General features: G+C 35.4%; 1 protein-coding gene across 1 annotated transcript; it reads right to left on the reverse strand.

The window, feature by feature from the left end:
- Positions 1-61: 61 nt before the first annotated feature.
- On the reverse strand, positions 62-17,136 carry LOC142226259 (zinc carboxypeptidase-like). The gene is made up of 5 exons (XM_075296157.1): positions 16,960-17,136; positions 16,770-16,897; positions 10,148-10,532; positions 9,237-9,621; positions 62-361 (listed from the first exon to the last, which is right to left on the reverse strand). Exons 1-5 carry the CDS (start codon positions 17,128-17,130, stop codon positions 147-149), a joined length of 1,284 nt encoding a protein of 427 aa, XP_075152272.1. The 5' UTR covers positions 17,131-17,136; the 3' UTR covers positions 62-146.
- Positions 17,137-18,048: the final 912 nt, after the last annotated feature.

The raw sequence follows: 18,048 nt of genomic DNA on the forward strand, positions 1-18,048 counted from the left end.
TGAGGATCGAATATTTCTAATCTATAGTTAATCGTTTGCAAGAAAATAAAAACGAATTGAGTTTGTTTCTTTGCAATGATAACATGAAAATTTATTGCCATAAACATTCGTTCTATATAAGTGGCTACTTGAGACGGAACATAGTATTATGGTGTTACATATTTAGGTTGCATGTAGCCCAAGTTGTCGGCTTCCTTGACCATGGCTTTAATTCCTGCCAGGGTTCCAGCACAATTGGGTAAAATATGCATTGGCGGCAGCACAAATCCATGTCGGCCTGTATCACGCATTTCTATGGTATAGGTTATCTTGATATCCGCCTCGTTATAGGCAAAATCCAATGTAGCTCCAGGAGCAAGATCTAAAAATAAAGAAGGAGATGTTTATTAAGAATATTAAAATCGTCATTCGTTGCTGAATGCATTACAAACAAATAATGCATTATTTTCCCGACTAATTTTTTTCCAAAATTAAAAATAAGTATGTAAAGTAGAATGTTCTGCAACCTGTGCTAAACTTCAAGTAAATCGGAGCGCATTTTTATACCCTCCATCATAGGATAGGGGTATATTAACTTTGTCATTCCGTTTGTAACACATCGAAATATTGCTCTAAGACCCCATAAAGTATATATATTCTGGGTCGTGGTGAAATTCTGAGTCGATCTAAGCATGTCCGTCCGTCCGTCTGTTGAAATCACGCTAACTTCCGAACGAAACAAGCTATCGACTTCAAACTTGGCACAAGTAGTTGTTATCGATGTAGGTCGGATGGTATTGAAAATGGGCCATATCGGTCCACTTTTACGTATAGCCCCCATATAAAGGGACCCTCAGATTTGGCTTGTGGATCATCCGATCCGGCTGAAATTTGGTATATGGTGTTGGTATATGGTCTCTAACAACCATGCAAAAATTGGTCCACATCGGTCCATAATTATATATAGCCCCCATATAAACCGATCCCCAGATTTGGCTTGTGGAGCCTTTAAGAGAAGCATATTTCATCCGATCCGGCTGAAATTTGGTACATGGTGTTGGCAGATGGTCTCTAACAATCATGCAAAAATTGGTCCACATCGGTCCATAATTATATATAGCCCCCATATAAACCGATCCCCAGATTTGGCTTGTGGAGCCTCTAAGAGAAGCATATTTCATCCGATCCGGCTGAAATTTGGTACATGGTGTTGGTAGATGGTCTCTAACAATCATGCACAAATTGGTGCACATCGGTCCATAATTATATGTAGCCCCCATATAAACCGATCCCCAGATTTGGCTTGCGGAGCCTCAAAGAGAAGCAAATTTCATCCGATCCGGCTGAAATTTGGTACATGATGTTGGTATATGGTCTCTAATAACCATGCAAAAATTGGTCCACATCGGTCCATAATTATATATGGACCCCATATAAACCGATCTCCAGATTTGGCTTGCGAAGCCCCAAAGAAAAGCAAATTGCATCCGATCCGGCTGAAATTTGGTACTTGGTATTGTTATATGGTCTCTAATAACCATGCAAAAATTGGTCCACATCGGTTCATAATTATATATAGCCCCCATATAAGCCGATCCCCAGATTTGGCTTGCGAAGTCTCCAAGAGAAGCAAATTTCACCCAATCCGGTTGTAATTTTGAACATGGTGTTAGTATATGATCTTTAACAACCGTGCCAGAATTGGTCCATATCGGTCCATAATTATATATAACCCCCATATAAAACGTTCTCCAGATTTGACCTCCGGAGCCTCTTGGAGGAGCAAAATTCATCCGATCCGGTTCAAATTAGGAACGTGGTGTTAGTATATGGTCGCTAACAACCATACAACAATTGGTCCAATCACTCAAAAATTGGTCCATATCGGTTCATAACCATGGTTGCCACTAGAGCCAAAATTAATCTACCAAAATTTTATTTATATAGAAAATTTTGTCAAAATTTTATTTCTATAGAAAATTTTGTCAAAATTTTATTTCTAGAGAAAATTTTGTTAAAATTTTATTCGGTTCACAATAAAATTTTCATCATTGTCAAAATTTTATTTCTATAGAAAATTTTGTTCAAATTTTATTCGGTTCATAATCATGGTTGCCACTCGAGCCAAAAATAATCTACCGAGATTTTATTTCTATAGAATATTTTGTCAAAAGTCTATTTCTATAGAAAATTTTGTTAAAATTTTATTTCTGTAGAAATTTTTATCAAAATTTTCTTTCTATAGAAAATTTTGTCAAAATTTTTATTTCTATAGAAAATTTTATTTCTATAGAAAATTTTGTTAAAATTTTTTTTCTGTAGAAAATTTTGTCAAAATTTTATGTCTACTTTGTCAAACTGAATTATATACGTATTGGATCGATCTTTTTTGATTTAATATATACCACGTATGGACTTACATACAATTTAGAAGATGGTGTTAGGAGGTTTTAAGATACTTTGCCATCGGCAAGCGTTACCGCAACTTAAGTAATTCGATTGTGGATGGCAGTGTTTAGAAAAAGTTTCTACGCAATCCATGATGGAGGGCACATAAGCTTCGGCCTGGCCGAACTTACGGCCGTATATACTTGTTTCTTCTTAAATGCTTAGAATTTTGTAGGGCATACAGTTGAGAAAATAATACAAGAATTCGCTCAAACACAGATCTTCTAGGTTCAAAAGACCAACCCCACTTTGTAAAAATTTGGCAATAAGACGCACGTAAAGTTTACAAGTTCTATCCAGCAACTTGCACTTGTAAACACTGTGCAAAATTTGAAACAAATCATATTAAAAAAGAATTACTTGTATTTGACTTTAACAGGAAAGGAAAATTTCGTTGGTCTAAAATTTCGTTTCGCAGAAAAAAATATTTTTTGTATGTAATTTAAATTGAAAATTTCAAATTTTAATGTAAGATAATAATTTAAGTTATTAATCGTTCATTGTCGCTATATTTTGTATATATAAAGATGACGAGTACTAAATTTTACGACTCCCTCCTAAAGATCGATTATGGCGTAAAACTGCAACTTTGGCTTTTTAATATGAAATACAACTTCTGGGCCATAAAATTTTGCACTAATTAATACAGTAATCCCTCGATTTTGGTTCCGGAATTTGACGACGTTAATCGAAACGACGTAAATCAAATTAAAAATTGCTTATACACCTAGACCTCGGTTTGCGTCGTTTCGTTTTGCGTTGTTTGGAAGTTGCGTCGCTGTTGAATAGTACTAGTTTCACTTTGCGTCGTTAGATTTGAGTTATTATCTATATTCAATCTTTGCACAGTTTGCCATAGAAACTTATAATTGACTTTACGTCGTTTCAGTTTGTGTCGTGTTTTTTTGGAACGTATATGCGACGCAAAGCGAGGTCTAGGCGTACTTACATCTAAGTCTACGCAAATCGTAACAACGTAAACCGAGGCAGGTTTTGGTTGAAATCGGTTCAGATTTAAGCGTACATTTGCAGAAATCACTATTTCAACGGAGCTAAATTTTACGGTGTATACTAATAGAAAAAATTACTTTCCATAGTCGTGAATGGACGGTGACAAAATGAAACGGAAACGTTCACAAAAGATAAAAACGGAATGTTCACAATTTCGTCCACGTGCGATCACGATTTCATAAAAGTCATCCGTTTTTCTTTGGCCATGAAAAGTCTTAAAATAATCGTTAGACGTTATTATGGCAACTCCATCGGTGGTGCAATGTGCTAAGGCGACTGTTAACGCGTATGGTGCAGAAAACACAGGTTCGAGTCACGCTAGCGGAAATCTTTTTATACCCTCCACCATAGGGTGGGGGGTATATTAATTTTGTCATTCCGTTTGTAACACATCGAAATATTGCTCTAAGACCCCATATATTCTGGGTCGTGGTGACATTCTGAGTCGATCTGAGCATGTCAGTCCGTCCGTCTGTTGAAATCACGCTAACTTCCAAACGAAACAAGTTGTCGACTTGAAACTTGGCACAAGTAGTTGTTATTGATGTAGGTCAGATGGTACTGCAAATGGGCAATATCGGTATACTTTTACGTATAGCCCCCATATAAACGGGCCCCCAAATTTGGCTTGCGAATCCTCTAAGAGAAGCAAATTTCATCCGATCTGGCTGAAATTTGGTACATGGTGTTAGTATATGGTCTCTAACAACCATGCAAAAATTGGTCCACATCGGTCTATAATTATATATAGCCCCCATATAAACCGATCACCAGATTTGGCTTGCGGAGCCTCTAAGAGAAGCAAATTTCATCCGATCCGGCGGAAATTTGGTACATGGTGTTAGTATATGGTCTCTAATGACCATGCAAAAATTGGTCCACATCGGTCCATAATTATATATAGCCGCCATATAAACCGATCACCAGATTTTACCTCCGGATCCTCTTGGAAGACCAAAATTTATTTGATTCTGTTCAAATTTGGTACGTAGTGTTAATATATGGCCTCAAACAATCATGCATAAATTGGTCGAAATCGGTCCATAATTATATATAGGCCCCATATACACCGATCCCCAAATTTGACCTCCGGAGCCCCTTGGAAGAGCAAAATTCATCCGATTCGGTTGAAATTTGGTACGTGATGTTAGTATATTGTATCCAACAACCATGCAGGAATTGGTTCATATCAGTCCATAATTATGTATAGCTGCCATATAATCCGATCCCCAGTTTTGACCTCCGGTGCCTTATGGAGAAGCAAAATTCATCTAATCTGGTTGAAATTTGGTACATGGTGTTAGTATATGGTATCTAACAACCATGCTTAAAGTGGTTCATATCAGTCCATAATCATATATAGCCCCCATATAAACCGATCCCGAGATCGGAGCCTCTTGGAGGAGGAAATTTTATCCGAGTCAGTTGAAATTTGGTATTTTGTGCTAGTATATGGCCGTTAACAACCATGCCTAAATAGGTCCATATCGGTCTATAGTTATATATAGCCCTCAGATAAATCGATCCCCAATCACAAAAAAATTGGTCAATATCAAGTTCATAAGTGTATATAGCCCCCCCCCCCCATAAGCGACCCCCATATTTCAATTCTGGCTTTCTACGTGTCGTGCAAAAAGTCCATATCGATTCGTAATTATTTGTAGACTTACCAATACATAACTTTTTTGTCTAATATATACCACGTTTGCACTAACTCACAATTTAGAAAACGATGTTAAGAAATTTTAAGAGACCACAACCCAAGTAATTCGATTGTGGATGACATTCTTTCATAGAAGTTTCTACGCAATCCATTACGGCCGTATATACTTGTTTTTTTTTTAGTTGTGTTTATAAAGTCGTAACCATAACGCTGGTTGTTGTTTTGACAAGGCATGGTGTCATTTTATCGTGTCAGATTGACACTGCCTTTTCACAGTTTGACACCACATGTGTGTTGATTCTCTTTCATGAACGAATCGTTTTGAAATGAGCACGCCGTTCATGATTTTTGCTATGAGTGATAAGTATTCCTATGTAATCCAAAGAAATGAAAATTACGAATTATTTTAATAAATTATTCTCAAAAATTCCCAAAGTGGGGGCATATGTTCAAAAGTTAACAAAAATAAAACCAGAATCCAGTCAAAAACTTCCTTCTAAGTCCAAAATACTGATCCGAGGTGACCAATTTTCAGTGCCTATAGGTCAACATGTAGATCCCACAAACTTGCAATTTTAGAGAAAAACACCTCAGTTTTCACACAAGGATACAATTTTGTTAATATCTTTATCCATTTAAAAGTTGAAGAATTATTAAAAAAAAAACAAGCAACTTGGAATAAATAAAATTAAGAAGAAATATATCGCCATTCACTTTGTTGCATTATATATCAACCACCCAGTATATCATTATTGACCTAAAATATATCGAGATTTCCCTTTCCAAATCGGTAGTCATATCTGTCACATTTATATATGGGTTTCAAAAAGCACTACAAGACAACTTTCAGGCGAATCTGATAAGTATTGCGGTGTCCAGAAGTCAATTCCGAAAATCGGTCAAAAGCATACACAGCATCTTAATCTATTGGACTTTTCTCTGGGGCGTTTTGGAGAGGTTGCCACTGACAAATGCGAAAGTGCCGATCAACTCTAGATTTATGATTTTAAAACTTGATGTTAAGCTTAAGACTCTAGCAGTCAAAGCTTACATTTATATGTGTAATTTTATTGTACATGTAATTAATCGATAAATAAATAAATAAAATTGTATGGTTTTTACGACTATTTTGCTTTTGAACAATAACAAGTATATACGGCCGTAAGTTCGGCCAGGCCGAAGCTTATGTACCCTCCACCATGGATTGCGTAGAAACTTCTACTGAAGCCGATGGCAAGGTACACTGAAAAAACAGTGAACCCACCAGGAAGAAAATTTTGATTAATTTTAGAAAATTTTGAATAGTTTTAGAAATTTTTAACTAAACAGTATTACAAGCGCTGGCATCACGCCGATATCACAAAAATAAGTAAATATTTTTCGACAAATTCAAGAAAATTTATTAGACATATATAATTTTTTTCACTTTTTAAAGAAAATTTTGCAGTTTGAAGGAAAAAATTGGAGTTCAAAATTGCAAGAATGTCTTTAGTGACATACGAAGTTCATGATGGACGCGGTTGTAGTAAAATTTACAAATTTAAAGAAATAATGAACTATTTTGTGAGAAGTACGAATTTAGTAAAACTTTTTACTTCATTTGTATATAATTTTTTCCCGTCTTTTAGTTCATTTAACTAACGTACACAAAAAATTATTAGAGTAAATGAAACTTTCTCCAAATATAATAATTTCATGAACTAAAATATAGTTAAATTGGCTTTAGTGAAATAGTGAGTTCACTTTTTTGAGTGTATCTTAAAACTTCCTAACACCGTAATATATACCACATAATCCATACGTGGTATATTTTTAACTAAAAAGGCCGATTAAATACGTATATAATTAAGTTTAAAGTTTCTATAGAAATAAAATTTTGACAAAATAAAATTTTGACAACATTTTGTATAGACATAAAATTTGGAAAAAAATTTCTATAGAAATAAAATTTTGACAAAATTTTCTATAGAAATAAACTTTTGACAAAATTTTCTATAGAAATAAAACTTTGACAAAATTTTCTATAGAAATAAAATTTTGTAAAAATTTTCTATAGAAATAAAATGTTGACAAAATTTTCTATAGAAATAACATTTTGACAATGTTTTCTATAAAAATAAAATGTTAGTAGATTTTTTTTGGCTCGAGTGGCAACCATGATTATGAACCGATATGGACCAATTTTTGTGTGATTGGGGATCGGCTATATATAACTATAGACCGATATGGATCAATTTTGGCATGGTTATTAGCGGCCTAATACTAACACCACGTTGCAAATTTTAACCGGATCGGATGAATTTTGCTCCTCCAAGAGGCTCCGGAGATCAAATCTGGGGAACAGTTTATGTGGGGGCTATATATATTTATGGGTCGATGTGGACCAGTTTTTGCATGGTCATTAGAGAACATATACCAACACCATGTACCGAATTTCAGCCAGATCGGATGAAATTTGCTTCTCTTAGAGGCTCCGCAAGCCAAATCGGGGATCGGTTTATATGGAGCTATATATAATTATGGACCGATGTGGACCAATTTTTGCGTGGTTGTTAGAGACCATATACAAACACCATGTACCAAATTTCAGCCTGATCGTACCAAATTTGCTTCTCTGGGAGCAATCGCAAGCCAAATTTGGGGGTCCGTTTATATGGGGGCTGTACGTAAAAGTGGACCGATATGGCACATTTGCAATACCATCCGACCTACATCAATAACAACTACTTGTGCCAAGTTTCAAGTCGATAGCTTGTTTCGTTCGGAAGTTAGCGTGATTTCAACAGACGGACGGACGGACGGACATGCTCAGATCGACTCAGAATTTCACCCCGACCCAGAATATATATACTTTATGGGGTCTTAGAGCAATATTTCGATGTGTTACAAACGGAATGACAAAGTTAATATACCCCCATCCTAACGGTGTTGCAAAATCGTTAATGGCCGTTTAGAAAACGGAAACTTTCACAAAAAAAAAGTTTTGGTTTCATGAAAAGTCATTCACAACTTCATGAATATTACTTTTTGGTGTTAAAAAGCCTTGTAGTTGACTATGTTATCAGATTGGAAAAGTATGGTCGCCGTTTGTTACGATTATTAAGTTTCATGAACGTATGGTGTTCAAACGTGAACATCGTTCACTATTATGTCTACGGTTGTATACGTTTTGTTGAATTGATTATGAATATATAAAGGGTGATTCTTTTGAGGTTAGGATTTTAATGCATTAGTATTTGACAGATCACGTGGGATTTCAGACATGGTGTCAAAGAGAAAGATGCTCAGTATGCTTTGACATTTCATCATGAATAGACTTACTAACGAGCCACAACGTCGAATTTTCAGTGAATGGGCCCTAGAAAAGTTGGCAGAAAATCCGCTTTTTTATCGACAAATTTTGTTCAGCGATGAGGCTCATTTCTGGTTGAATGGCTACGTAAATAAGCAAAATTGCCGCATTTGGAGTGAAGAGCAACCAGAAGCCGTTCAAGAACTGCCCATGCATCCCGAAAAATGCACTGTTTGGTGTGGTTTGTACGCTGGTGGAATCATTGGACCGTATTTTTTCAAAGATGCTGTTGGACGCAACGTTACGGTGAATGGCGATCGCTATCGTTCGATGCTAACAAACTTTTTGTTGCCAAAAATGGAAGAACTGAACTTGGTTGACATGTGGTTTCAACAAGATGGCGCTACATGCCACACAGCTCGCGATTCTATGGCCATTTTGAGGGAAAACTTCGGAGAACAATTCATCTCAAGAAATGGACCGGTAAGTTGGCCACCAAGATCATGCGATTTGACGCCTTTAGACTATTTTTTGTGGGGCTACGTCAAGTCTAAAGTCTACAGAAATAAGCCAGCAACTATTCCAGCTTTGGAAGACAACATTTCCGAAGAAATTCGGGCTATTCCGGCCGAAATGCTCGAAAAAGTTGCCCAAAATTGGACTTTCCGAATGGACCACCTAAGACGCAGCCGCGGTCAACATTTAAATGAAATTATCTTCAAAAAGTAAATGTCATGGACCAATCTAACGTTTCAAATAAAGAACCGATGAGATTTTGCAAATTTTATGCGTTTTTTTTTTTTTTAAAGTTATCAAGCTCTTAACAAATCACCCTTTACTTACACATAGCACCTCCAGATGTACCATAAGTGTATTGGCTTCCATAATGTAAACTACCCACTGCGCTGGCATAAACTTCAGCAATCTTCATTAGATCATCATAGTTTGAAGGCAATTCTTCAGCGCTATGTCCATAAGGAGACAATAACATTTGCGAGTAACTGTGGAAAGCCACCAGAATGTTGATTTTATCTTTATTTGCTAGCAAAAATTCAGATTCTCCTTTAATTTCTGGTTCCGAGTTGGGTTCAGGTCCTGCATAATCTTGGGCACATGGATCCGAAGATGCACCATTAACCATCCACAGTGAGTCGAAATTTCGATTGCCATCAGTGCCAATGCAACTGGAGTGCGACACAGGTTGGCGAGTTTTACGCCATAAACGATCCTGAGAAGAGTATCATCAAAATTTATAGTCATCAGAAATTATAGAAGTTAATTTTTCATGGGATATGATCCCCTCAAACATGTTTCAAGAGCATAATGGGGATCTTGGAATATTTATGTCGAAAAACTAATGTTTACTCATCAAACATATACCAGCTTGCTGAAATTAGATATATAATTTCAGAGAAAATACCATGGTTGCAACAAGCATTTCACATGATCATCGTGAAAAAGTAACATTATGCTCATGAAACATTTCTGAGGTGATTATACTCCTTCTATAGGTGTAGTTGTCCCTATCTCATGTCAGCTTATATTATCTGTGTAAATAGGAATTTTCTGGGAAGGGTTGGCGGATAAGCCATCTCAACTCTAACGAAATACATAACTTTAATCCTAGCTCTGATAATTTTTTTTTTTTACATAGCCTCTACATTACGAAATATATACCTTTGTAAATATTGCCAGAGCTAGGGTTATGAAATTCTCCGAACATTCAGAGGAGCTTAAAATTTCCTGCTGCTTACCTTTTCATGTGTATACACAAAACCATCAACATTCAATACGGGCACTATATACCAATCGTAATTTTCCGCTAATTGCCGGACTTCCTCATCTTCGGACGTTAACAGCTCATTGATAAGCCATGTAGCTGTAGCAGATGTTATCCATTCACGAGCATGAATATTGGATTCAATAAATATTCCAGGATTTCCAGTTTTATAAGAAATTTTTATTCCTCTAACCACACGACCTTCGTACGATTGTGCTATGGTGAATTCTTCTGTTACCGAAGGATATCTATTCAAAATATCATCTAAGAATTTGTAAATATCCTCCAGCTCATAATATCGTGTCCAACCAAATTCATCGGATTTACTTGCAAGTAAGGGTTTTTCCTCATCGATTAAACTGAAAGAAATTAAGAACAGTTGGTTATCAGGCTGATATTGAATTATGGCCTGTTCCTGTATATCGAAAGAATTCTTTCGTATTCCAAATGAAAGAAATTTGATTTTGGTTCCTCTCTTTCGAAAGCAAGTCACATTCAAAGCATATTTAGAAAGGTAGATTCAAGCTATCAAGTGATTACAATTTTTTTCATTGGCGCAGCACTTTGCACACAAAAAAAATCAATTTTAAGTTTAAATTTGGACTAACACCTTATTTTGTAACTTTTTGTGACTTTTACCCCTTACAAGAATGTTGCCAGCTACGCTAATGTTTAATTGACAATTGTGACAAGTAAAAATACAAATTCAAAATAAAATTATTTTATACCAAAAATTTTGAAATATTCAATTTGTTTTAAATTTATGACAGAAAAGTATCGAAATAAATGGTTCTCATAATTGACGGTAAAAATTACTTCAATTATTTTTGCGAAAGAACATATGCAATACGTGCGAAGAAAAAAGTAACAAGTATATACAGCAGTAAGTTCGGCCGGGCCGAATCTTAAATACCCACCACCATGAACCAAATATTAGGGTTTCCTTTGAAATTTCAGGAGGGCTGAGGACTGTTGTGTCCTCAACCCGAAGATAAATTTAAAGATTTCACCTATGAGGACTATATCAGATTCTGGATTTATAAGAACCATTTTTGTTTGAGGTTTAGAGGAATCATTAACATCTCTTGTAAGTGTGCAAGAAAATTATAAAATAACGTCTTGATTTGAAATCTTAAATCTGTAGAAGTAAAATCTGGAAATTTTACATTGAGTTTCAAACAATTTTCATGATCAGTGCGCCTTCTACACCCTCAAGAAGTGAAGTCGGTCTATATGGAGGCATTACCAAATGGACCGATAAAAACTTAATCCGATACACGTTTTTGTGAGCCTAAAATACCAGAATATTTACAATTTCAGGCATATCAGATAAAAACTACGGTTTCTAGAAACCCAAGGAGTTAAATCGGGAGATCGTTCTTATGGGGGCTATACTAAAATATGGACCGATACGCACCATTTTCGGCACACCTCTTTGTGACCCGAAAATACCTCTAGATTTCCAATTTCAGGCAAATAGGATAAAAACTTCGGATTCTAGAAGCCCAAGAAGTGAAATTGGGAAATCGGTCTATATGGGGGCTATACCAAAATATGGATCGATACTCACCATTTTCGGCACACCTCTTTATGGTCCTAAAATACATCTAGATTTCCAATTTCAGACAAATTGGATAAAAACTACGGTTTCCCAAGACCCCAAATCGGGAGATCGGTCTATATGGGGGCTATACCAAAATATGGACCGATACTCACAATTTTTGGCACATGTATTTGTGGTCCTACAATACCTCTAGATTTCCAATTTCAGGTAAATTGAATAAAAACTGCGTTTTCTATAAGCCCAAGAAGTAAAATCGGGAGATCGGTCTATATGGGGGCTATACCAAAATATGGACCGATACTCACAATTTTTGGCACACGTATTTGAGGTCCTACAATACCTCTAGATTTCAAATTTCAGGTAAATTGAATAAAAACTGCGGTTTCTATAAGCCCAAGAAGTAAAATCGGGAGATCGGTCTATATGGGGGCTATACCAAAACGTGGACCTATACTCACCATTTTTGGCACATCTCTTTATGGTCATAAAATACCTCCAGATTTCAAATTTCAGGCAAATTGGATAAAAATTACGATTTCTATAAGCCCAAGACCCCAAATCGGGAGGTCGGTTTATATGGGGACTATATCAAAACCTGGACCGATATAGCCCATCTTCGAACTTGACCTGCCTGCAGACAAAAGACGAGCTTGTGCAAAATTTCAGCACGATTGCTTCATTATTGAAGTCTGTAGCGTGATTACAACAGACAGACAGACAGACAGACAGACAGACAGACAGACGGACAGACGGACATCGTTATATCGTCTTAGAATTTCTCCCTGATCAAGAATATATATACTTTATATAGTCGGAAATCGATATTTCGATGCGTTACAAACGGAATGACAAACTTATTATACCCCCGTCACCATTCTATGGTGGTGGGTATAAAAACATTGTTAAAATTTGTATGAATTCTCATGCCAAAAATTTGAAAATACTCATTTCTGATAATCAGTGTATTCTCATACAAACAAAACGAATGCCCTGTACCTGTATATCGAAAGAAAACCCATTCGAAAGAGAAGCAGTCACTCGAATTCGAATCAATTTGGAGTTTTCTATATACAGCCGCCATATAAACAAATCGCCAGCTTTTACTTATTTAAAAATTTCAAAGGGATCTCATCCGATACGATTTTTGGTACATGAGGACAGTTTATCCTTTCGAATAACCATTCAAAAATTGGTTCATGTCGGTTCATAGGTTTGACTTTTTAACGTGGCTAATGTAGCCAAATTTGTGAAAATTGGGCAATATATTTATTTATGTAATAGCTAAATAACATCGACTAATATACAATTTGAAATATTAGTAGCATTGGTTAATAACCCAACAAAAATTTTGGATGTTCTTCTAAAGGCACAACTTTAAAAGCACTTCCAAAAATCTCCTCAAGAAAATGTTCTTAATTTTAGCTACACGGGAAGTTTTTTTTATTAAATTTTTTATAAATCGCTTTTTACATATTTTTAATAAGAAATTTTAACGTTTTTTGTTCCAAATTAATTAAAAAGAGGGAAAGAATTAATAAAATGGTACAAATTATTTAAATTTTGTCAAAAAAAAACTAAATCCCCCAGCAAAAAAAGCGTCACCAAAAAAGTAATGAAAATGTTCTTTTTGGATCCGGAAGTGGTGCGAAATTGATGCAGAAGCGATGAATTTAACATGGGCTTGTCATAGGACGGAAGTCCTCCATTTCAACTGCCGTTGCACTGAAATTGCATCACTATCTATCGGTCATTATGGGTTTAAAATCAATATTTTTGGTAAACACATTTTTTTGCAGATCAAATTTATTTTGCCCTGACAACTATGTGGTTTAGGGTGTAAAAACTAACCTTTAAATGCGCACTGTATCTTTTAAGATACAAACAGAAAAAATTTCTTGCGTCTTAAAATGTTAACCGAATTCTATGAAATCAAGTGTGTTGCATTTAAAACATCATAATGTTATTCCGAAAAATTGTAGTACTTCTGAGAACTTCTGAGTAAGTAATATCAAATTGTTTATTTGTAAATAAAAACTTACTTAAAAAAACACATACATTTTTTTTTTTTTTTGAAAAGTGGTATGTAGATGTTCTTTTTTACCATTTTGCATATTATATAGTTTTTCGATGGAATCGGTGATCTTGTGCATTTAAGGGTTAAGGAAAAACATACAAAAATAAAATTTTTCTTAACTCTTTCGAATTTTATTTTTACGTTACGATTTTCTACGTGAATAATATTTACTAGCCAATAACATATTTTATCCTGTGTTTTATCCCAGCAAAAAAAAATTGGAAGTTGTTCCACAAACATTTCTTTTAAAGCCCATCCCAGAATCCCCCATTGATTTTTTTTCAACTTCCGATGCAGTCCTTTTGGACAAGTCCACAAACATTTCTTCTAAAGCGCATCGCGGGTTCCCCCAATGATTTTTTTCACCTCCCGATGCAGTCCTTTTGGACAAGTCCACAATCATTTCTTCTAAAGCGCATCTTGGGATCCCCCAATGATTTTTTTCTACTTCCGATGCAGTCCTTGTGGACAAGTATTAGAAAGTACGCAATCAGGCTATTTTAAGTGCAAATTTTGGACAATTAAATTTCACAAAAAAATAGAAAATGAAACAAAAATTAGAAAATTAATAAATAAGTAAAAAAATAATAAAAAAAAATAAATTGCATCCCCGCTGGGATTTGAACCTGTGCCGTTTGACTTTTTCGTTTCCATGGAAGTTCTTTTGATAAGGGTTTGCAAATTACGAGGATTTTTAATTTTTTTGTTGATTTTTTAATAGAAAAATATTTATACGAAAATATATGCCGAAAATAAAAAATAAAAACGATGCAAAACATGCCTCTGGTGAGATTTGAACCTGCGTTTCTTATTTTTTCGTTCATACTAATAAAGAACATCTCGAGAAGCAATTAGAATGTTATTCTTTGGTGTCGTATTACAATCATATCACAAACATTTGAATTGACATTTCGACGCTTTATGTTCAATGGCGTTTGTGGCTGAGCGTGCTAAGGCGTTCTGTTATGGTGCCAACAAACCCAGGTTCAACCCCTGGGCGGAGCGAAAAAGATTTTAAAATTTTAAAAAATTAGGTAATAGGAAAATAATAGTGTAGTAAAAAATATGGTGGAAAAAAATTAAATTGGTTGAAAAAAAAATTTTTTCGCGTTTTAAATTTCTTCATTCAAATTAACTTCCAGGGCACAACTTCTAAAGCAATGCAAAAGATCCAAAAAGGGAGTACTTCCGTCCTATGACAAGCCCGTGTAAAATTCATTGGAGATGATCCAAGTTTGCACTACTTCCGGATCACAAATTGGGGATCCAAACTACTTTTTTGGAAGCTGTTTTTTGCTGGGATGCACAATACACTTCAGTAAATTTGAATTTATTGGTAAAACTGCGTAAAACAAAGCATTTTTATACCCTCCACCATAGGATGGGGGTATATTAACTTTGTCATTCCGTTTGTAACACATCGAAATTTTGCTCTAAGACCCCCTAAAATCAATATATTCAGGGTCGTGGTGAAATTCTGAGTCGATCTGAGCAAGTCCGTCCGTCCGTCCATCCGCCTGTTGAAATCACGCTAACTTCCGAACGAAACAAGCTATCGACTTGAAACTTGGCACAAATAGATGTTATTGATGTACGTCGGATGGTATTGCAAATGGGCCATATCGGTCCACCTTTACGTATAGCCCCCATATAAACGGACCCCCAAATTTGGCTTGCAGACCCTCTAAGAGAAGAAAATTTCATCCGATCCGGTGTTAGTATATGGTCTCTAACAACCATGCAAAAATTGGTCCACATCGGTCCATAATTATATATAGCCCCCATATAAACCGATCACCAGATTTGACCTCCGGAGCCTCTAAGAGAAGCAAATTTCATCCGATCCGGCTGAAATTTGGTACATTGTGTAAGTATATGGTCTCCAATGACCATGCAGAAATTGGTCAACATCGGTGCATAATTATATATAGCCCCCATATAAACCCCACCAGATTTGACCTCCGGAGCCCCTTGGAAGAGCAAAATTCATCTGATTCGGTTGAAATTTGGTACGTGATGTTAGTATATGGTATCCAACAACCATGCAGGAATTGGTTAATATCAGTCCATAATTATATAAATTATATAAATTGGTCAACATCGGTGCATAATTATATATAGCCCCCATATAAACCGATCCCCAGTTTTGACCTCCGGTGCCTTTTGGAAAAGCAAAATTCATCCGCTCTGGTTGAAACTTGGTACGTGGTGGTAGTATATGATATTTAACAACCATGCCAAAAGTGGTCCTTATCAGTCCGTAATCATATCTTGGATGACAGTCTTTCGTAGAAGTTTCTACGCAATCCATGGTGGAGGGTACATAAGATTCGGCCTGGCCGAACTTACGACCGTATATACTTGTTATATATCACCTCTAAAGAACTTATTGTGAAGTGAAAATTAAGACAACCTCTAGAAGAGCATTTTTCGATGTACTTTAAAGGTGATAGTTTAGGAAGAACTTCTAAATTTTTTTGCTGGGATATTAATAAGATTTAAGATACCTAGTCATTGCCAATTGCCTATCCCAACCCAAGTAATTCGATTGTAGATGACAGTCCTAAGGAGAACTGCATACGCAATCCACGGTGGAGGGACCCGGCCTGGTCGAACTTTCGACCGTATATACTTATTTTTATATAATCTCAGATATTGTGCATATCTATATTTTACACTCCGCTCTTCGAAGCAACCTGTTAGTTTCACATTCACTTAATGTTATCCTGAATTTAATTATGTAGCATTGATGATGGAATATTTGAGGGTGACTGACGACCTAAGGTCATAGTCGAATGAATCCTCTTTTTATATTTAAATTATACATACATATATTGCTTACTTTTATTCAAATATTTGAATTGTAATTTAATGAAATTTAAATAAAGAATACTACTACTATTTAAGGGAGCGATTGATGTATGATGGCCTAATTACAAAATATGCAAAATCGTTTACCTTTGTAAATCTGAAATCATTTCAGTTCGCACAATTCCAAATATCAGAGTTAAATTTTCGAAAAGAAACTGGATTTGTGGTGCCACTAAAATATCCATTGTTTTCACATCTTGCTGCCATATGCTGATCTAAAAAAGTACATTTTTTAATGATCGCATTTAATGCCACCTTTGATATGGACTAGACTCACCTTAGATCTATTTTCTGTTGCAAAATTAAGAATAACATTCCGTTGATCATTATTTTTAATTTCCACCCGATAGACCTTATAATCTTTGTAAGAAATTTTATCATCAAATGACTGTAATTGACCGAATTTTATAAAAACGGCAATGATTACAATTGCCAGTAGGAATTTCATGTTGTCTTCTATAGGTGTTATAAAATACTGAATAAGGCATGGAAATTATTTAAGACTCTACCCTGCTCAACATTAAAATAAAAAATTGAATCTAATCGTTGTTCTTTTCGATTGCATTAATGATACTCGTAGATAAAGAATAAAGTGGGACTGCTCAGAGATTAATTAATTAAGTAAATTTTGAATGTGAAATCCAAAATGTTTTGTTGTAACTATATCGACATTTCTTGAAAATTAGTTAGCCAATTTTAATGTAATTGAAAGATTATAGTTTTCTAATATGAGAGTTGCCTTTTATATCTCGGGATTAGAGAACAACAGGCCGAATCTTATGTACCCTCCACCATGGATTGCGTAGAAACTTCAAAGACTGTCATCCACAATCGAATTACTTGGGTTGTGGTATCTTAAAACTTCTTAAAATCGTTTTCTGAATTATGAGTTAGTCCATACGTGGTATTTATTAGACAAAAAAAGTATGTATAGGTAAGTCTACAAATAATTACGAATCGATATGGACTTTTGCACGGTACATAGAGAGCCAGAATTGGAAAATGGGGGTCGCTTATATGGGGGCTATATAGAATTATGAATTTGATATGGACCAATTTTTGTGTGATTGGGGATCGATTTATCTGAGGGCTATATATATCTATAGACCACAATGGGCTGAATAGTCTAAGTGAGCCTGAATCTTAATCGGGTTGCCACTTTAACCTATCTATAGACCGATATGGACTTAGTTAGGCATGGTTGTTAACGGCCATATACTAGCACAATGACTCGGATGAAATTTGCTCATCCAAGAGGCTCCAAAAATAAATATTGGGATCGGTTTATATGGGGTCTATATATGATTATGGGCTGATATCGACCACTTTTGGCATGCTTGTTAAATATCATATACTACCACCACGT

This window comes from Haematobia irritans, chromosome 2 (assembly GCF_050003625.1).
Source record: "Haematobia irritans isolate KBUSLIRL chromosome 2, ASM5000362v1, whole genome shotgun sequence".
Lineage (NCBI taxonomy): Eukaryota > Metazoa > Arthropoda > Insecta > Diptera > Muscidae > Haematobia > Haematobia irritans.